We start from the raw sequence: 21,300 nt of genomic DNA, 5'->3' as shown, positions 1-21,300 counted from the left end.
GCAGGGACTTATAGAGTCCATAACTTGCATGCTAGAAATGCTTTATGGTGAATCTCCTCCTTAAATGAAGGCATAGAAGCCAGATGTGCTGAAGGGCTTCACCTCCCTTTTGTGGGCTAAAGCCAAGTGGAGGGGAATAGAGGAAATGCAGAGTCAGCTTTTGCAAGGTCCTAATGCAAAGCAAAAGATGAAATTTTTACAAGTTTTTCAGCCCTAGTGGGCCCCAGCCCGTAATGGGGCAGGGACAATCCAGGTGGTTAATGGTCTGTGAGAGCTTCTCTGTAGAACAGAAGGGTGGGTATTGGTGCATTACAAGACCTGCCACCAAACCTTGTATGAAATGGGGATGGGTCCAGGAGATGGTATTACTGCATATGTGTGAAGCAAGTTGGAAGAGTCAAAGAACCAATTTCTGATCCCAGAGTGAAAAGTGGGGCTTGGGAAGTGCAAAAATAACTTGAGTTCTTGGCATCTTTGAGATGCCTGGATATTGCTGCAGCCTCCTTCCAGGCTGAGGCCCAGGAGACTTTTTGAGTGGAAGTCCACCTTCTTAGTGAGAACCTGAGCATCCAACCATTTAGAAGATGATGGCCATAGTGGGTCAGACCAAAGGCCCATCTAGCCCAGTATCCTGTCTTCCAATAGTGGCCAATGCCAGAAGTCCCAGAGCAATGAACAATGATCAAGTAATCCTCCCCAGTCACCCATTCCCAGTTTGACAGAGGCTGCGGATGCTGTCCCTGCTCATCTGCTAATGGCCATTGAGGGACCTACCCTGAATGAATTTACCTAGCTCTTTCCTGAATCCTGTTAAAGCCTTGGCCTGCACAACGTCCTGCTCCAAGGAGTTCCACAGGCTGGCTGTGCGTTGCATGAAGAAATACTTCCTTTTTGTTTTTAAACCTGCTACAGTTTTCGGTTGATGTGGTTTGCTGTGTTAGGGGAACAAATACGTAACTTCTTTCTTGCGTTCTCCACACCCGTCCCTGATTGTAGATCTCTCTCAGCCCCTTTGTGTCTCTTTCCTAACATGAAGAGTCCCAGTCTTCTCTAGCCCCTCATAAGGCACCTGTTCTTAACACTTAATCACCTGCTGCCCTTGTTGGAACTCTTCCTGTGCCAGGGTATCCTCTTTGAGCTGAGGTGACCATAGCTGCACACAGGATTGAAGATGAGGGCATATACCACAATTGGCTCTGGCATATTGTGACACTTAGTCAGGTACACAACTGTGCACTTGCAGAGGGTCTCCTTTTGGAAGTGGCATGGCCTCATGCACACAGCATGTAAAGAGGATGTAATTCTGTTCTGGGTGAGATTGGGACAGCTAACGCATGCTGTGGGTACGCAAATGGCATGGCACGGCACCGGCTCGAGCCATGAGACTCCTTTCTTCGCCCATCTTCCGATAATACACCACTTAACCTCTTTGAAAAGTGGCGCTTCTAAACAAAGGCTCTGCCTTTGGTTGCAGAAGAGCCCAAGAAACCCTAGATGCTGAACCTGAGCTTAGATGCATGGTTTTTTTTTTTTAAATCCTCCCTGCTTGTCAGAAGCACCCCGGCTTGTCAAGCTTAGAGATGAAGCTTTCTTATACTGACACCTGGAGGCCACAGCCTGCTTCTTCCAGCTGAGAGCTGGCTTGATGGACAGCCATTGCCATATTAATACAGCTGGCATTTGAGCTGCCTGAAAACATGGCGTGTTACAAATGACAGCCCTGAAGGTTCCAGTGGCCTGCCTGCTCTCTGTTTGGGTTTGTATTTCTTTGTGGCTCAACATTAGAGGCTGAAAAATCTTGCAGATGTGCCTTTGAGTCCCTCATTTCTCCACATGGTGCAGGGAGCTCTTTGTTCCTGTCTGGGCCCTGCAAGTGTCAGAACCCTGGGGCAAAGGGAATATGCGTGATCTGCAGTTACTCAAATGTGCTGGGGGAAGCGGGGGGGGGTTCTTCTCCCACCCTTGGAGCTACTGCACCTTAGGAGGAGAGGAACTAGAGAAGCAAAGTGTCTGATCAGTGGGTTGTAACTGCCTGGTAAGTGGTCCTTTAGCCACAAAAGAGATCCCTTTCACTGTGTGCTCGTTAGCCTCTTCACAGGCTCAGAAGTGATTTGGAAACAGCTGAAACGGGATCTCTATGGATGGCAGGCTTGCCAGGCGCTTGAGGCTAGAATGCCGGCTTTAGTTTTTAGAGCCTATTATCTTGTTACAAAATATCTTGGTGCAATCAAATAGTGTGCAGCAGAGATGGCTCTAATTCTGGCTAGAGCCAAATGTCACAAGGACTTGACTGAACTGGCTGAGCGGCAGGGGAGAGAATATGCAGGCCAGTGGGCATTGGGAATCTGAGTCTTGAAGGATGGAGGAGAATAGGTGGACATTAATGGGCTGGGCTTGCACTGAAGTTTTTACCACTAAACGCTGGTGGCAGCATGCCCAGCAAATGATCTCAAGAAATTCATGTTCTGGCAGTGTTTTGATACTCCTGTCCACTGCAGAGCCTGGGCTCTTATCTGGGGCCCCGTTAATCTCACTGTCTCCTTTCCTTGAGAGTACAAAGCTACCCAGGAGGCAGATGCAAACATGCTTTGGGAGGGGGGGTCTCCCCACCCCAGCAGCTCTGTCATTGGCAGTCTGTCAATAGCACTTCCTTCTGGATCTCTAGCTGCAGAACATTTTTAATTCCCTGCCCCAATAAGGGTTTCATGTTCAGATTTGCAAATCCTCACTTCTCTAGCTCCTAGGACTGTCTAGAGAGCCTGTGACACAGCTGAGCCATTGCCCTTCACTGGAGGGATTCCAGTCATCTTTGCACATGAGGTAATTTAGTGGGTACAGAACCACACTCCCTACAGCTGAATTTCCTGAGGTGGTTACAAGAGCATCTGGCGGCATATTCCAGGTGTGTAAATGCCAAAAGCTCTATGGTTCTCCACTGCCAAGGAAGTGCCTCATCCGCCCCACCCAGCAATCCCAGCCAAATCGGATTAGCCTCCGTCCTAACCAGAGTGACGCTCACTCCCACTGATGGGGTGTTGTGTAAAAACACCATCTTTCTTATGTGGAAGGGGGCTTCTCAAGCAACTGGACGCCCAGCCACAGCTTGAGTGAGAAGGCAGCTCCCATGTGGGGCGGCCTGCTTGAGGTGCTCCACGCTGTAATTGTGTTGCTTGGGCAACAGTCCCCTTCAGCCGTCCAGCCCTTAAGTGTTTAACGTGTCCCTTGTCCAGCCTGCGTGGCAGCACGATGAGACAAGCAATAAGTGCTGTGGGAGAAGGGATTTCACAAGGTGCCAGGCCCCTCGGCAGCCGTGTAAGGAGAGAGTGACTGTGTAGTGATATCTAGCTCTGTCTGGCCTGCAAAAATGAGCAGTGGGGTTTCCCCACTGCAAGGGCACACCCTTCTGGCTAGAAACAGCAGCGTCTTCTGTGCCCAGAGTGCTCCCTGCTGATGCTTACTGTGCCGTGGTGGTGGTCTCTTCCGCAGCTCAGCCCTCTGGCTGGGACACTACCTGGTCCCCCACTTTCAGGTTTAGCTGTCTGGGGGGCACCTCCAACCATCCTGTCCCTTGCTAACATCTGGTAGGGGAATCTCAGGTCCACCCTCTACAGTGGGTCCCAGCCCAGGGACCTGAGAACTATCAGCCAACCCCCATGGTCTCCTTCCTGACTCTGGTTTCCCTGGGCTTTGCCTAGGCTGCAGTCTCAGTACTCTGCCTCCCCAGGCCTTCTAGGGCTGACCCTGCTTCCAGAGCCTATTCTTCCCCCTGTCCCTTGGGGTTTCTTTCCAGCCTTTTCTTGGTGTGGGTGCAGACTGGTCTCCCTACAGCCTTTTTGTCATGCTACTCAGCTTCTCCCAGCTAGGGGCCTCTGCAATTAATGTTCATAAATCCCATGGGCCTCCTGTCGGAGCTTTCTGGGCCACCTTAATACTTTTGGCATTTGGTGTGGGCTGAACATCCCCTTGCATTATCATAGCCCTGTGCAAACCCCAGGTCCGAGGAGTCTCTTGCGTCGGCAAGTCTCAAGTGCGTCACAATTACCATCTTGTGTTTTATCTTCAACACCCCAGGGAGGTAGGGCAGTGCTGTCACTCCCCTCTGTATGTCAACGTTATTGTACAGAGAGGTCAAGTGACATGCCCAAGGTCACACCAGAAATCTGTAGCACAGCAGGAAAGGGAGCCTGCATCTCCCAAATTCAAGGAGAGTACCACCGGTCATCCTGTAGGCCCTGCAGTGAGCTGGTCTCTTGCATAGAGCTGCACCTCTAGAAATCCTGAATCTGGGAACGCAATGGCCATGTCACCTTCCAAAAATTCGAGGCTCAGTTCTCAAATATGCACTAGCTTTGGCTGGATCGCACAGGTCCCGAGGCCCATGCTAGGGATGTTAAAAATTTAAGTGGAAAACCTCATGCCAAACTGCTGAACCTGACCAGCTTCAGCAAATGGCGAAGGGCTACAGCTGCCCCCTCCACCCACTTGCAGGCAGGGAGTTGCTTTATCCCCACTGGGGCACTCCAGCTGTGCTGTAGTCCTATGAGGGGAGCTGGGGAGGCCACTTCACCCTAGCAGAACTGGACTGGGCACCCCAGCCACAGGCAGGCCATCCTCCGGCTGGGCTGGAGCACCCCCCCGCCCAGCCCACACATGCCAGGACTGGGACTGCTTTGGCCCAGCTTTCCAACCTGTTTAATCCTTTTAACAGGTTAAAACAAAGCTGTTGGCAACAAGCTAGGGTGGGAGGAAGAGAGATGTGGATGGGCTGTGAGCTGAGTTGATAGTGTGTAGTGGATGGGCTGTGAGCTGAGTTGATAGTGTGTAGTGGGCCAAGAGTCTTAAGCTGTCTGCCTCAGTTTAGCTTACTGTAAAATGGATTCAGTTGCGTGCGTGTGTGTGTGTGTGTGTGTGTGTGTACACATGCATGCACACACGTGACTTCCTTTTGAAATGTAGCAGTGCCTTTGGCTGGCAAGTGGAGGTCACCCTCCTACCTGCTGCATGGTGTCTTGGATACTGTATTGAAGAATAATACCTGGCTAATTGTTTCCTGAAGCTCGTGGTCTTCTAGAGGAGACAATCTTCCCATTCCACACTGTGATCTCTTAATTGCAAGCGGCTCTTTGGGCATCACAGCCACAATTGCGTTGCATGTGCTGACCTCAAATTGCTGTGTGTGCTGCTGTGCCGTACTGGTGGTTTTGGCTTGTTCTCCTCTGCAGCATCTGCCTCACTTGGAGGCTGGGGAGCTACTGTTGCTCTTTCCTTTTCAGGCCTGGTCCACGCTTCACTTCTAACCCTCAGGCTACCATAAGGGCACGTTTTCTGGGGGTGAAATGACAATTGGGTCAGTGGAAGCTCTAGTGTAGGTGCAGTTTATACCGGTATAAGAAGACCTCTTTAGCCGTTGTAGCTCTTGGGCAACTGGAGTGAACATGGCTGGAAGAAGCCCTTTCCCAGCAAGAGTGTCCTAGCAGAGACCTGGACTTGATGACCTCCTGAGGTCCCTTCCAGCCCTAGGGTTCTATGACAGGGGCTCCTGTATGTGGAAGATGAGAGCTGCAGGTTGAGTTTTGAGCTGGCCTCTTCCTCTTTGCTTCTCTGTCATGGGAGAGACTTATCCCTATGTTGTATTCTCCAGTCTTTCATATAAACAATATGGGTGAGGCATGATAGGGGCCCGGACACGTGTCCAGCAAGGCAGTCCTGCCTCAAAGTAACAGTCCTTTTTTATTCTTCGTCTCCTAGGTTTTAAGGAAACTGCCTTCCTTTATGCCATTTCCTCAGCTGGGCTCACCCACGCCATGGCCAAGGCCTGCAGCGCTGGCCGCATGGAGCGCTGCACCTGCGATGAGGCCCCCGACCTGGAAAACAGAGAGGCCTGGCAGTGGGGCGGCTGTGGGGACAACCTCAAGTACAGCAACAAGTTCGTCAAGGAGTTCCTAGGGAAGAAATCCAACAAGGACCTGCGAGCCAGGGTGGACTTCCACAACAACCTGGTGGGCATGAAGGTGAGGTGGTGCTGCTGCACACTGGCTCATAGGAAATAGGGTCTGGGGGAGGTAGGGAGGTGGATGGATGGGAGTGGGATGCTCTGGATTAATTGCTTTTCTCCCTCTCCAGGGTTGGGTCTGAATCAGTGTGGTTCACCAGTGTGTGTGGTTTTTGAGACTGTCTCCTCTCCCCATGTTCTAGACTGGTGCACTCCTTGCAATCTCTTGATGTTAATATGATTGCTATGGGGCATTTTCACCTCCTTCCAAGAGCAGGAGAGTTTTACTGTGTTGCTGTCGGGGCTAAGATGTGCCCAATGTAGTTAGGAAGAGATGTCTTCCAGGCTGAAGAAGCTGGGAGGCGTGGATTGGCAGGGAGGATAAACTTTTCTGCAGCCTCCTGGAATAGGCTTCCAAGGGAGGGTATGGTATTGCCATCAGTGAAGGCTTCTTAAGACTGGTTGGACAAACACCTGTAAGGAAGGTCTAGGTGTACTGTGTCTGCCCTCAGCAGAGGGGCTGGGCTAGACTTCCTCTAAGGTCTGCTCCAGTCTGAATGTGGCCTGGGTAGTCTGCCTTGCCGGTCACTCTGCAGTACTGTGAAGATGTAGACCAGAAGCTGTTTTTTTGTGTTTAGCTGGCCTGGTTTGCTCAGGCTAGCAGAGCAATGCTGCCCTGGCTTTGATCACAAGAATAGGGAAATGGTACTAAGATGTGGTGGCTGACCCTGTTACCGGGGGGTATGTGGCTCTTGTGTGTAGAAGTAAGGAGTGCTCTTGTAATGGGTTTTTCCTTGTCTATCGTCCCACTTCTGTGCAGGGATGAGTCAGTCCGTGGTATCGATGGAATTGCTAGGCGAGCATGTCAAAGGACATATTAAAACCCAGTTTGGACCCTCTGCTTTGCTGGGCTTTACAGCAGACAGGCTGACAACGAAGGTCACAGTATAAAGGATTAATCAGGCTTGCTTGCTGCCTCCTTCCCTCCTTAAAGAGGTTAGGTGCAAGTCTGTGCTCCTGACTCTCCAACCACTGACTAGTATGGGAAGCTAGATGGCTGAGAGTCGGGGCTCATTCCACAGTTAACTGAAAGGGGAGACCCTTTGTGTGCTTCAAAATGAGGCACTTAAGATCTGAATTAGCATCTCAGTTGGCCTGTGCTGCAATAAAGCTCGCTTTGGATATCAAACAGCTGTGGAACCCCTGTCAATGTTCCCTCTAACTTGTTTTCCATCCATGTGTTGAATAAATGTTTCATGCACGGGGCATGTATAGATGTGCACCACCCATAGACAGACATACTGCTGGCTTGGGTCGCTCAGCTGGGTGGCATCTGAATTTCTCCTGGCCGCTCATCCAAGCGCACAGCTTACCAGGAACACTCACTCCTCTGTATGTGGGCATCTCTTGAATGTAGTTGTCCCCTCAATGCTCCTCTGAGGCATTATCCCCATTTTACAGATTGGAAAACCACTGATGTGCCCGAGGCCTCTGTCTAATGGTTCTGCAGGGAATTCTACAAGTCTCAGGGTAGGGCCCTAAATTCTGGTCCACAGGTGTCTGCACCAGGGGTTTCCCTGGTTAATGACATTAATTTAGTTAAACTATGCACAGCAGAGCCTGTTCTGAGTTGGCTCAGGCTGGTCCAGAAGTTGCAATAAGAGATTGGAGAAAGGCAGCTTCTGGCCTTAGGGGACAGCCCATCCAGATGTGCGCTGCTGCACACACTAGAGCAATGCGTTAAAGGTGTAGCACAACTTTTGGTGGTCCTCTCCCAACTCCACAACTCAGCAGCATGGATTCCTCCTCTTCTCCGCCCCGCCCCCCATTATTCCCCATCCTGGCAGAATGTGTAACAGGCCCTCTGAGAGGCAGCAGGAGGGAGTGGAGCCTAATTAACTGAGCTGGCGACGAAATCTAGTCTCCTTGCAGCCCGCATCTTCTCTGTGGGCAGAAGCAACCAACCACTCTTTCTAGGTGGGGGTATTACTCTGTCCCGCCCTTAACACAACCCTAGTTTGCCTCTTGGTAGAGGTTCTGACTTCACTACTTGACACTCTGGATGGGTTGCCTGTAACTTGCCACAAATGCCTTGCAAAGCGCTTCCCAGATGACCTCAGCCGCTAATGAAAGGGCAAGCTTGTCTGGTGTGAGGATGAGGTAATTAGACATAGGCCCTCTCCAGCTGCCTCTTTATTATGAAGCAGGCTCTCTGAATAGCCCACTTATTAAAAAAGCAATTTCCCTTCCATTGCCAAATCCACTCGAGCTCACTCAGCGGTTTTCCCCACCCGCCCCCAACTGAAAGAAGTCAACGCCATAAAGCTCTGTTGGCAGTGAAGTGGAAGCTGCTCGGTTATTACATAGCACGGCTGGTCTCTCTCTCTCCCCCTCACCCTCTGTCCCCTCTTTTGTAACCCATTAATGAAAGTCAGACTATTAGAGCCCTCAATTAGTTCCACTGGGCTTGAGTAAGTGATTTAATTAAATTTGTCCATGTTGCTCGGCAAAGTATCTTTAAACATGACTTTGCAACTACTTCTCTGGAGCACTGCTAAATTCCTGTAATCCCACAAAGGCCTGGCCTCATCCTGGGGCATGTTTGGTCAAGCATACCTTAGCCATCTGAGGGGCACTACTAGAGGGAACGTAGCAACTCGGGAAAAACAATGCTTCCAGCCCTTCCTGCCTGCTGGGCCCAGGAGCTGAAAGGGACAGGAAGGCACATTGAATGCAGCACCTTGCAACTCCAGGCCTCTCCCACAGAATGAGGGTGTAGAGCAAAGGAGGCAAACTGTGGGGGGGAAAAAGTCTATTCCCAATGCACATCTGTGCATGGCAGACAAAATTGTTTAGCCTTTAGAAGCATTAGGCGCACCGTTTTTTACCTGTCTCCATCCCCAGCGAACAAAGGATTATGTAGTGATCCAGGCTGTGAAAAGATGGCCTTGGGTAAGTCGCTTAATCTCTGTGCCTCAGCTCCCCCTCTGTAAGATGGGGGATCTTAGCACTTCTTACCAGAATTTGATGGGGGAGGACAGTACCCCAGAGGGGATAGGGTAGGAACAGGACCACAGCGGGACAGGGACAAATTCCACCTAGTGCATCAGGCTGGGTATGGAGGGGTCACCTCCAGCACCCCGAGGGCAGATGAGTCTGTCCTGGAGCTGCCTATGGCCATAGACCCAATGCCTCCTTTTGGGCTGTGACAATGGAGATTGAAAGGTAAACCATGGTGAGATAGCACAGCTGTGCCGAGCAGGGGTTGTGTGCACCTTGTGGGCCTCAAGGGAGAACCCTGACTTGCTTGGGAAACCACTACCTGTAGTGTAGCCAGCCTTGACTGTCTCGTGGTAACCACCTTCCCCTGCCAAACACACACTTACTCTCCCTGGAGTCCTGGGGCACCTTTATAGACTAACAGTTATTTTGAAGCATAAGCTTTCGTGGGCAGAGACCTGCTTCAACTCATGCATGAGTCAAAGCGGGTCTCTGCCCACGAAAGCTTATGCTCTAAAATATGTTGGCCTATAAAGGTGCCCCAGGACTTCTTGCTTCTGAAGGTAGACTACCATGGCTACCTCTGATACTTGTTTCCTAATCAAGATGCTCAGTACAGAAGCACGCAATGGTGCATGTCACACATGCAGTTCTTTGGGCAGGGTGTAAATTGTACCTGCCTTTGACAGCCACAACTATTGGCACATATCGGCATGTGCATCTGGAGTGTTAATTACAGGACTTGATTTGTCAGAGAGGCCCATTAGCAAGGCAACTGCAGGTAGGAACACCCACAGGTTTGTGGGCTATTTTAGCTTGGCCTTGCAAAAACGTTCTGAAAGCAACGGCCTGAAAATGAACTCGCTGCTGGAATTCTTTCCAAGTCAAGCCACCAGGAAAAGTACTTAGCTGTTCCATATGGCTTTTTCTCTTCAGAAGTTTTTACAAATGTTAACCAAATTGGGAAGAATTTTGAGGCTAACCTTTCCCTCCAAAGCACAGCTCTAAAGCTGGGTCACCATTCTTAAGTTTTGCACAATTGAATCTGTTAGGCTTTTTTTTAACTAGATCCTGTGATTATTTCTCCCTCCCCTGCTTTTATCTAGAATGCCCCTGCAAAGGGGACACTTGTGTTGTGACCCCACTGGTCACTCATTGTGATCACTTGGTTTTCTTCTTTCTCTGCTGCAAACATGTCCAAATCTTCATCTGAGGAAAGCATGGGGGGAGAGGCAGTGGCTTGCCGGAGGTAAGAGAGCTGCTGGCTGGGATCGATGAACAGCAATGTAAGAATTCCTAGGACTCTGTGGCCAGCTCCTGGATTTAGACAATTCCAGGAACTGGCTTAAGACCATTGAACGGTTGATGGCTCTGCAGGGGATGAATCGGGTTCTGTGCTCTGTTCCAGCTGAAACAGATTGCCTGCAGTGTCCCTATCGCAGGCTTTTTTTAAACTGGGTTTCAGCCTGTGCTCCACAGCCAGCTACCCTTGCTGTTGTGGGAAAGGACCACACTGCACAGTGGTGCTCTGCTGGGATCCTTGCTGGAATCTGGTGCATGTGGGGTTCTCCAATGCTGGGTAATCGGTCTGGCCCTCAACACAGCCACAGGGGCTCTGCCCTGTGGAAGTGATGTACCCTAGTCGGGTTCCGATGAGCCCTTACAGGGGATTAAGTGAGACACTTGGACAATCCCAGGGAGTGACTCAAGCTCACACACTGCAGAGGAAGGCAGAAGTCTCAGGGTTGCTACTCTGACAGGGCGGAGAACTCCTTCCCAATGTTGCACGTGGCGGCTTGTTGTATCTGAGCAAGAGCCAGCCAGGTGCCTGAGAAGGAAGCTAAGTGCTTCCTCCAGAGGCCTAATCCACCCTGCTCAGAGTCCCACTTCCAGCCATGGGAAAATCTGACCTTTCAGGGGGTGTCTACACAGCAAAGTGTTTTGGGATAACAGCCACTATTCTGAAATAACTTTGCACACATCTACACAATGCAGCTGCTATTTTGAAATGGTGTAAGGCTTATTCCACATTTTGTAAACCTCATTCTGCAAGCAAGAGGGCTGGTTCCAAAATAGATGTTTCAGGAATAGGGGCTGCGTGGACAGGGAATAGGGTTTATTTCAAAATAAGAGATTCCAAAATAAAGCTGCTGTGTAGACATAGTAGTATTTTGGATGCTTCCAGGGCCTTAACTCCAAAATAGGCTCTTGTGGGTGAAAAACACTGTTTCAGAGTAAGGCCTTTGCTTAGTTTAGGGCTTCCCTATAGTGTGGATGTGGTCTGTTTATAGCTTATTTTGGAATAACTCTGTAGTGTAGACACACCCTTATCGCTGCCAGACCCCCTCTCCCCTTGCATGCTGCAGTGGATACTTGTACCCATAAACCCTTGTAGCCCATGTGCTTTGCACGTCTGTCCTCTAGAGTCTTGCATTTCCTCCAGTGCCAATGGCACATGGGCAGAGGTGGGCCAAGGTGGTCAGATATCCATCCCAGCGGATACTGCAGGGGTCTTAAACAGCCACGCACCCTCCACTTATCCAGAATCCTGTGCACCCACCAAGTCAACTGTGCAGTCCTGCTGGCAGCAGGTGGGTGGGGCTGATAGCCAGCAGGGGCCCTGGGGAGGGTGGTCTGCCACTCGGAAGGGGTAGGCCCATGGACAGAAGGGGCAGTCAGCTTTCTGTGCTGCCTGGACCATAGCGCTGGCCCTGTCAGACAGCCAGAGAAGAGCTGCTGTGGCACTTCAAGGGATCTGGAGCTTCGACTACCACTGCTGCCAAATGTCAGGCCGTAGGGCAGCTGCCCCTTTGCCCCCACCCCTCCTATGCCAGTGGGCCTGTAAGCAATAATGAGACTTGTGAGGGGGGGAAAAACCAGCTGCTTCTGGAGTGACTGCAGTGGAGATGCAATGCAAGCCTCTAACTTCTGGTGGCCTGGGCATGAAGTCAGGTCTAAACTTGCATGTTTTCACTGGTGGAGTGGGGCACATGGGTAGGGGCTTGAGTGGCATCAGAGCAAAAGCACTGGGTCCCCTTGAGTGTTCTGTGCGCTCTCGAACAGTGTGGGATTTTATTTGCAGAGCTGGCCAGACGGCTTGGCACATAGCACGTAACAGCTTCTAACCACGCTGGCCCTGCTGAGCAAGAGCCTGTCAATCTGTAACCCGTCACTTGTTTGAATGCTACTGTGTATTATTGGATTACATTTGAGAAGGTCTTGGCTGGTGCAGGAATGAAGTGTGACCATTGGCTGGGGTTTGCTTGAGGCCGTACTAGGCAGAGCACCTTTCTAAAAATGCGTGCAAGATCAGGATTGCATTGGGCCCCGGCTCCCACCCAAGTCTGTGACCTATTGGAAATCTGTGTGTGATGCTTGGGATTCCTGCAGCCAAGTAACTAAGAACTTGATGATTGGGGAAATGGATTTGAGCCAGTCACAGGCTGGTGTGGGCGGCTGTAGAGTGGCAAACACCACAGATATGGAGCTGGGGCTGGTGTGGGGGGGTGGCCCTGGGGGTTGATTTAAGATGCCACATCACACCAGATGGCCCAAAGGAAGAGTGCACAGGAAGGAACTTATAAAAACCCCACTTGCTTTGTTTGTTTTTTAAGGGGTGGCTTTAGTGTGTCTGTGTTAAAGTAAAAACCAGTCTGCAGTGAAAGGAGTCTGTTACCAGCTGGGGCTGAGGAAGGATTAAACAAGACTTGCAATCCATGAAGAGACAAGCATGACCGTCTAAGATGCTCCCTCCATTTTCCCAGCAGCTGCAAAATGGTCTTGGGGTCAAACCCACCTGTGGTGGAGAACCTGACACCCATTTCTTAAGAGGAGGGGCTCCAAGTTAACGTCTGAAAACTGGATCTGATCCTCTGCTGACATGAGCCAGGGGCACTAAGGTGCTTTGCTCCAGCTGAGAACCTGGTCCTTATTTTTCTTCCATTCATGAGCACGAGCCTTGCCTGTCTTTCGTTAAGTTTGCTACCTGGGCAGCAGCTGCCTCTTGCGTTTGGGAGCTGCTTCTCTGTACCTTGCCATCTGCCCTCCTCTAAGTGAACCCACTGCTTCCTTTCTCCAGCTCCTGCTCACTTCGCTGTGAATTGTTCTGAGCACGGTAAGAACAGACCTTGTGGAAATTCAAGCTTCAGCTGGAAGAACTCCCATGGTGGGCTGGTGCACATACCCCTGGGCGATCGATAGTCTCCCTTATTCTTGGAAATCACATTCTGCTTTGGAGTTGTCCAGCCTGACATCAGCCTTCCCCACCAGTGGTGGAGGAAGGATGAAACCGCTAGAGTAAAGAAATAAAAGCCTAGACTCTCCATGCCAAACTCTCTGTCCTTGTGCTACCACAGAAGTCAGTGGGGGGGAGGGGAAGACGAGCAGAACCTGAGATCCTATGTGAAGTTGTCAATTTTTGTGGCAATGTGCAGGGCTCCAAAGCCCCCTTCTCCCTCCCACCTCCTGAAGTGGAACTGCCCATCCCCCTTTCTGAGACGACAATATGCAATTGCAGCCTCTTTAGAAAGCTGTTGGTTCCTCTCAGGGAATGTGGCTCATGGGATTAAATAAGGAACTGCAACTCCAGAGACCTGAGTTGTTACCAGCTCTGCCAATGGCTAGCTGGCTGCGTTGACCATGTGATGGCCCCTCTCTGCCTCCATTTCCCATCTCTTCAGTAGGGATGTTCTAACCACTTTCCCACAGGATTGTGGAGGATCCCTCCAGTGGGGCAAGGAAGCAGCAAGGTTTTGCCCAGCTAGCATGCCTTGTCAGGAGGTAGGGATGTGTTCCAGATTGTTTCGTAACCTGCCTTCCATCCTATCTGGCCCTGTTTGAAGTCTCAGCATGGTAACATGCTCATGGCTCGGCTACTCAGAAGTCCAAACTCCTTGTAAACCTCTGGCCTTTGATTCCTGGCCTCGTTTGCTGTCCTGTTCTCAATGGGCCAGATGAGCATCAGCCAGGCTGCCCATGTGTGACCTATGAGACCTCTTGTTCACTGTTGCCCGTGGGCAGGGTTGCCAGATTCCACTGGCTTCTGTCCAGGTCACTCTTCTCTACCAGCATCCCTAACGTGGGACCCCCGCCACCCCAGTGAGCAAAACTAGCCTGTCCCCAGAAACCATCTGGGTTACAACAATCCCAGCTCAGCATGCTGGAAGAGGGCCACTCATGGGGCCCTTTGCACACACTGCATCCCCTTGATCTGTAGTGGTCCCCTGTGCTGTGGGAGAAGAGCAGAAGTGCCCATCATGGGCCTTTCCATGTAACCACACTGAAGCAGCAGCAGCAGCAGCTTTAATCTTTTAGTTGAGGCCAGGAGCTCCTGGGTTAAAGGCAAGGCTTCTCGCAACTTAGGAGCACGCACTGAGGCTTGGACCCAGTGGGCCTGCTTCTGCTCTTCCACCATTCTGGATGTTGAGTAACACTGGCATGGTCTGCAGAGCATCAGGCATTGGAACCTGCCCCTGCCCAGGTAACTGTAGTTAGTGGCATGTGTGGGATTGGTTTAAAAGGCTTTAGGGCTTTTAAACACCTTGTCCTTGCCTGGACCATTGAATAGGGGAATTATTGACCCCTTGTACTGACTAGGCCTGGGCCAATCCCTTTTTTCACTGGAAAAAATGCTACTTTAGAGGTGGCAACCATTTTGCTAATGGGTGTCTCTTTTGGAAAATGGCTTCAGGAAAAGGGGCAGAGGCAGAAGTGGTTCATTTTAGCGCTTGGTGAAACAAGGTTTTACAGGGTTTGGTGTTTAGATTAACAGGAATTGTAGGAACCATTCACAAGTCAGAGGCGCCCCTTAGCCCGGGGCTAGTTATCTCTAGGTCAGGGATTCAAACTGGGCCTTGCATCTAAGGCAAGTCCCCTAACCAGTGGACTTTCTGGTATGGAACTTGGGTAGGGATGCCTCCATTTTAAGAATATGTGGTCACTCTGGGCCAGACCAAGGTCCATCTAGCCCTTAGCCTGTCTTTTGACAGTGGCCAATGTCAGGTGGCCCAGAGGGAGTGAGCAGAAGAGACAATAACCTGATCTATTCCCTGTCCCCTGTTGACCCTTCATTTGTCACAGGCTGGAGAGACACTATTTCTACCCTTCCTGGCTAAGTTTTGATGGACCTAACCTCCATGAATGTATCTTGTGTTTTCTTTTAAACCCTGTTTAACGTCCTGATCTTTGCAACTTCCTCTGGCAAAGATGGTCCACAGGTTGACTGTGCAATGCATGAGGAAATCTTCCTTTTGTTTGTTTAAACCTGCTACCTATTTCATTTGGTGAGCCTGAGTTCCTAAGAGAGTTATTTACTTCTATCCATATGCACTCTTCTGTACACCTGTCATGATTTTATAGACCTCTATCCTATTCCCTGCCTTAGTCTCCTCTTTTCTAAGCCAAAAAGTCCCAGTCTTCTTAATCTCTTCCTATGGTGCCTGTTCCACACCCCTAATCACTTTAGTTTGCCCTTTCCCAAATCTTTTGTTAAGTGTCTACATGCCTGTGTGAATCTAACCCTTTGCCACCTTCCCCCCGGCCAACCTTCTGGTTGCAGCTTGACCTGAAGCAAGCAACTGTTAGTGAACCACAAAAAAAATATAAGCGGTTATTCCCCCCACCTCTGCTGTTGACACAGTGAGATCATTGTATTCACAGATGTGAATGTTCCATCCTTTCTGAGGGGAAAACAGAGGGGTGTCCTGGGGTTTCATAGCAAATTATGGCATGGTTCATTACGCCTGCACTTGGCCAGTGAGCAGTGATACTTTGAGAACCAATGCATTTATGACCACTTGCAAATTCTGGCAGCTTTTTGGAAGAGCTGTTTGCTCTCCGGGATAGGATCCTGAACTCTGGATGGTCTCAGTTGTCTGCAAAGGTGTTGGGTTGGTATGTACTCAGCTGCTTGGCTCATGTGACTTCTAAGGTGGGAGTCCTGCCTTTGACACACCATAGAATTCCAAGTGACTTTGGCATGGAGTCCTCATGACAGCTGTCAAGTTCTAAAGGGCTTCAAGATTGGACTCTCTAGCTTCCCCTTCTTTCTCTTCCTCCCTCTTGGACACAGTAACTGGCTGTCAGTATGCTCATGGTGAAAACAGACCCAGGGAAGTGCCCTTAAATCCCTCCAGGGCCTTGCTTGTATCATAGGAGACTGGTATGACCTGGGACCTAGTAAGCAGCTTTCTCTCTCTCTTCTGGCTGCTGCCAAACTGAAATCCAGTGTCCATAACAATTCTTTTGCAGAATGGTCACTACAAATGCTATAGGTAACCCATCTTCAACGGGCACTGGTCAGTCAACTTTTTCAAAGTACAGCCATCTGTTCCTGCGGATGCTTCCTCTCTATTCATGATTGCCATCTTGTCACTGGTGGATAGCTGCCATTAAGGCATGTATTTTGCCTAATACAGCCTTAGAGGGGCAACTATACTAGTGTTAAAACAAGCAATACCAGTGCCCCTTAGATGATCAAACTTATTAGGTCCATGTGCTTTAGTGGGTAAAACCCACTTCATCGATGAGTTGGAGTGGAAACTAGCAAATCCGGGGTATGGGCATGTATACATAGTAGCAAAATCTTTCCCGTCCTTACTGGGATCAGTTAATGAAGCAAACTAAGCCGGATGTCTCATTCACACACGTGACTGTAGAAGTGTGAATACCAAAGGTGGGAAAATTTGCCTTTGTAACATGTTTAGCCCATTAAAATCAAGCCTAAGTTGATGCTTAAATTTGTAAAGGAATTTCGGTTCAAATGACTCGCTCTAATTGGGCGACTTAAAATTCCACAATAGAAGGATGGCTACTGTTCAGTCCAGTACTGCATGTTCAGGGAGGTTACTGTTCCCCCACAGGTTTGTGTTACCATGCCTGGTGTCTGGTTTGGTTTGTGTCTGTCCATCCTTTAGCGCAGAGACTGTCTAGTTTGCCCAATGCACATGGCAAAAGGGAACTGCTGGCACTTGATAGCATATTCACATTCGTGGCTGCACCGGTGCATGAACTCTGATGGTGTGGTTGTGTCCTGTGATGGTGTCACTTGTCTGGTTATGTGGATGGAGGTGACAGTGTGGTTTGTTGCAGGGGTAGGTGGTTGTTTCTGTGCTGCTATTTGCTTCAGGCTGCGTGCCTATCCTCTAAGGGAGGACTGACCTGTTTCCAAGGCCTCAGAGGGGTATTATTTTCCAGGTTAGATTGTAGCTCATCAGTGACGCACTGGGGCTGTAGGTGATGGTCAATGGACGGTCTGTTTTCCCTTGTTGGGCCTATCTTGAAGTAGCTCCTGTAAATAGAGGAAGAAATCTGCTCAACGTGACCAGCAAAGGATGTGTAAACCACTTATGGCCTACAGACCACTACTATAAAGAGACTGGATTAGGTCACCCAACAGAGAACGTTCTCATCCATCCAGTTAGGTACTTGGCTAGTGGAGAGATGAACCTAGGGGTTGTGACAAAAGATGAGTCTGATGGTTTTTGGAATTTTTACCATGGAAGGGCATACAGTAACAATAAGCAAGGTAAACTGAATTCTACTACATTAACCTTAACCATGAATGCAGGTGTGATCCCACTGCAAAAATACCACCTCAGATTCATCCCAGCTTCAGAAATACCTGTAAATATAATAGATAACACTAAAGCCCGTGATAGTACCAAAGATCGCAAAGCACTTCTGGTATTAACTAAGCACTGTCACTCCCCATGGAAACTGGGATACAGCCAAGGTAAACGACTTGGCTGAAGCCCGATTAAAACCAGGAAAAGGATTGTACACCCTCCCTTCAGTTTCCTTCTTCCAGCCAGGAGATGGCCTTGGTAGTGCTATGACTGTGTGGTTGGACAGGGCTGTGGTTAAATTTCTCCTGCCTCTATAAGTGACTTTTTTTTCTCCCCCTCCCACAACCCTCTTTTTTGTTTTCATTCTTCTGTTTGCAGGTCATCAAAGCTGGCGTAGAGACGACTTGTAAGTGCCATGGGGTGTCCGGATCCTGCACTGTCCGGACTTGCTGGAGGCAGCTTTCCCCGTTCCATGAGATTGGCAAGCAGCTGAAGCAGAAATATGAGACCTCCCTCAAAGTGGGCAGTACCACCAATGAGGCCACAGGGGAAGGAGACATCTCGCCACCCAAGAAGGCCGCCCCAGGTCACAGTGATCAAATCCCAAGGACTACAGATCTCGTCTACATTGACGATTCCCCTAGCTTCTGTCTGATGAGCAGGTATTCCCCTGGGACTTCAGGAAGGAAATGTTACAAGGACAAGAACTGCGAGAGCATTTGCTGTGGCCGAGGTCACAACACGCAGAGCAGGGTGGTCACACGGCCATGCCAGTGCCAGGTCCGCTGGTGTTGCTATGTGGAGTGCAAGCAGTGTACTCAAAGAGAGGAAGTTTATACCTGCAAAGACTAATGCATGCTCTGCCTAATGGATATCCTCTGTGATGGCAGGTTATTATCTATGAGAACTACACATGGAGACAAACAGGGTTTGATGGACGTTCTAGGATCCGAAAGCTATGTTGAGACATAAGCACTTTGTAGGGTACAGGTGACCCAGCTATGTTGCGTGTATTTTTTTTCCTGTAGACTGAATTTTAACCATGAGGTCCAACCGTGTGGAAATAAGTGCCTGTCACGTTGGGTTTAAGCATCAGTAGATCTTCAAAGCAATCCATGAACCTGTTGGCTAGGTAGCCAAATTTACCTTGAGGTTTTATTTCACCAGTCTGCCATAAAACTCCTGGAAATCTAGCTACTATGCAGAGAGCCAAACAAGTGACATAAACTGACTTAGGAGCTTTTGTGCCTTGAAACATTGTGGTCAAGGTGGCAGCAGCTTGCCTTAAAAGTAGCTGTGGGTTGGGTGGGGCTTAAGTGCAGAGGGTACTACTTGTTCTGCTAGCACAACTTCTGCAGATCTAACTTACGGATCTCTGACAGACCCACTGTCAAGGGTAGCAACCTTAACTTAGGCTTAACATCTGTTTTCTGATCCATGAGCCTAGCTTAAGAAATGTTGGTGTCCACCTGGCTGTGTTGCAGATGACAAAGTTTGGGAAGAATTCAAAGATACACCCACCCCACTCAGTCTGATCAGCCACTCCTCTTTACATGATGCTCTTCAGCACGATCACTGTCTTAATTTCTTTTTTTTTTTAACCACTAGAAGACATTTCATGTCTCATTTTGTAGAGGGTTAATTTTTTTGTCACCTCTTTGATCAGGCTCACCCTGTGGCGGCTGCTTCAGAAACCCAGATGAAGACCCTAGCCTTATCTAGTCAGAATTGGAACACTTTTTTTCCTAACAGTTATGACCATGTCTAGTCCATTGCATCACAGAAGGCGAGGCTGATTTGATGCTTGCCCTGCACAGCAGCCCTTCGGGACTGGCTTGGTCCTTCAGAGAAGCTTTTATATTACTAGTCAGCATTCCATTATTCTAGAACGCACTACAAGCTAGCTGTTGAGCTATGACCTTAAGCTTGTCTTTTTTAACCACTAGAGTGGAATCCCATGACTCTTTTTAAAAAGTAAACAAAATTCACCATGCCTAGCCAATCTATGGCTCTGCTTGAGGGTGGACAAAAACCAAGCCAAATGCAATGGCAGAGAGCACATACGCTGTGAACTAGGTGACAACCTCCATTGTTCTTTTGAGGATATTTACAACGCAGTACTTGATGGGGCAACGTTCTTTGGTCATATAACACTGCTGGGATCAGAAGTGGCTGACAAATGCCTGAACAAAACTTTCTAAACACTGGAGAGTGGAGGGCATTTTTTGTAGATTATCTAATAGTGATTGTCACTAGTTTATAACACACGCCTGGCTTTCACAGGAGGCAGGCTGGCTGGCTAACTTTTTCTAAGAAAAAGTACGTTGTTGCCTTGTGAGAGCCAGGTGACCTTCAAGAGGGACTATCTTCAGAGCTTCTTCTCAAATAGTAGCCACTAATATTTTAAGCTGTTCATGTGCATCTACTGGGAGGGGATATTTTGTTACCTAGTCAAGAGAAGGGCAGTCTGTCCTGGCTTGTTGGCATACTTTGCTGTGGGTGGGGGAGGGGTGGTGGTGGTGGGGGGGAAGAGGTGTGGGAGGGGAAGTATTTGTTCCCTTTATAGCTTTACAATCCTGCAAAGTGAAGCACCTGCTCTTTTTGTGCACTTCTGGAGATGGGTGTGTGCTTGGGGTGGGCGTGGGGAAGTGCACAGACGCATCAGATGCCAGGCATGAGGAGGCTGTTGCGGCTTCTGCCAGCTACGCCTGTTTGCAAGTCGCACGCAAGCAGTTTACCTGGTTTATTTTTTTTTAAATAGACTGAACAGAAGCATAATAGTCAGTGTGGATATATGCGTAATTATATATAAATATTGAATGAACATTTATTTATTGTAAAGCCTTTCAGAAGGACCTTGTGGTTTCAATGTGGTATTATGTCCAATCTCTCTCTCTCTGGTACAAACTCTTTGCAGAGCAACTTTGTCACACTAGAATACATTTTTCTGCCCAAATAAGACTTAAATCCAGATCCAAGCGCATCCAAAAGTTGAGGCATTTGAGATCTGGGCTGCTGGGTCCAGACCCATCTCGACTCTTCAAAAAAGAGGCTTGTTACATTCTGGATTTTGTTCAGTTTCTGTAATTATGGGACCTAATTGTTTTCCTCCCCCAACCTTAACCTGTGTATCCATCTACATTGATTGCTGGGGTAACACCGCATTTTTGTCAATGCTGGGGGATGGTGAGGTCCCAGATGTGTGAAGAGGGTGTAGGAGTGTGACCCGAGTGTAGGAGATTGTGGATTGGACACATTAGGGTAGCTTGCACTTGGTGTCTGTTGTCCAGCAATCAGTTTGACACTGGGTGAGAGAGGGGAAAAAAATAAGGCAAACTGAAAGATCAGAGGTAAGAGGCAAAGAATGAATGAACTACTGAGTGAAAGAGCTCTTCTATGTATTATAATTCACGCACTGAAGCCTGGATGCTTTCTGTAAGTATTTAAAAACAAATTGTATTTATGTTAATTTGGATATATTCCTTTCCTGTTGTATATTGTAAATAGTAAGGTTTATTCTCCTGTGGTTAAGCAAAACTTATAAATAACTAAATAGTAGCGAGGCACATGCATTAAATGTATAGGTAGTGTATAAAATATACTAACACCATGAAATCAGGAGAACTTGCCCCTTTTGATGTAAGGAGGTATAAAGAACACTTTTTTTGGTTTGTTTTTAAATGGCAGGGTTTTCCTGTGTTCACCTTATTCTTGGAAAATGGATGCGGGAAACTTAATTTGGGT

General features: G+C 48.9%; 1 protein-coding gene across 1 annotated transcript in view; it reads left to right on the top strand.

The window, feature by feature from the left end:
- WNT9A (Wnt family member 9A) overlaps window positions 1-20,033 on the top strand; it is a 57,969-nt gene extending 37,936 nt beyond the window's left edge. The window contains exons 3-4 of the mRNA XM_074986352.1: window positions 5,749-6,011; window positions 17,935-20,033. Coding sequence (XP_074842453.1) covers window positions 5,749-6,011; window positions 17,935-18,408 — 737 coding nt within the window. The 3' untranslated portion in view covers window positions 18,409-20,033. The remainder of the gene's footprint in view (window positions 1-5,748; window positions 6,012-17,934) is intronic.
- The last annotated feature ends 1,267 nt before the right edge of the window (window positions 20,034-21,300 follow it).

This window comes from Carettochelys insculpta, chromosome 2, assembly GCF_033958435.1.
Source record: "Carettochelys insculpta isolate YL-2023 chromosome 2, ASM3395843v1, whole genome shotgun sequence".
Taxonomy (NCBI): domain Eukaryota; kingdom Metazoa; phylum Chordata; order Testudines; family Carettochelyidae; genus Carettochelys; species Carettochelys insculpta.
This window is presented reverse-complemented; position numbering and strand designations above follow the sequence as displayed.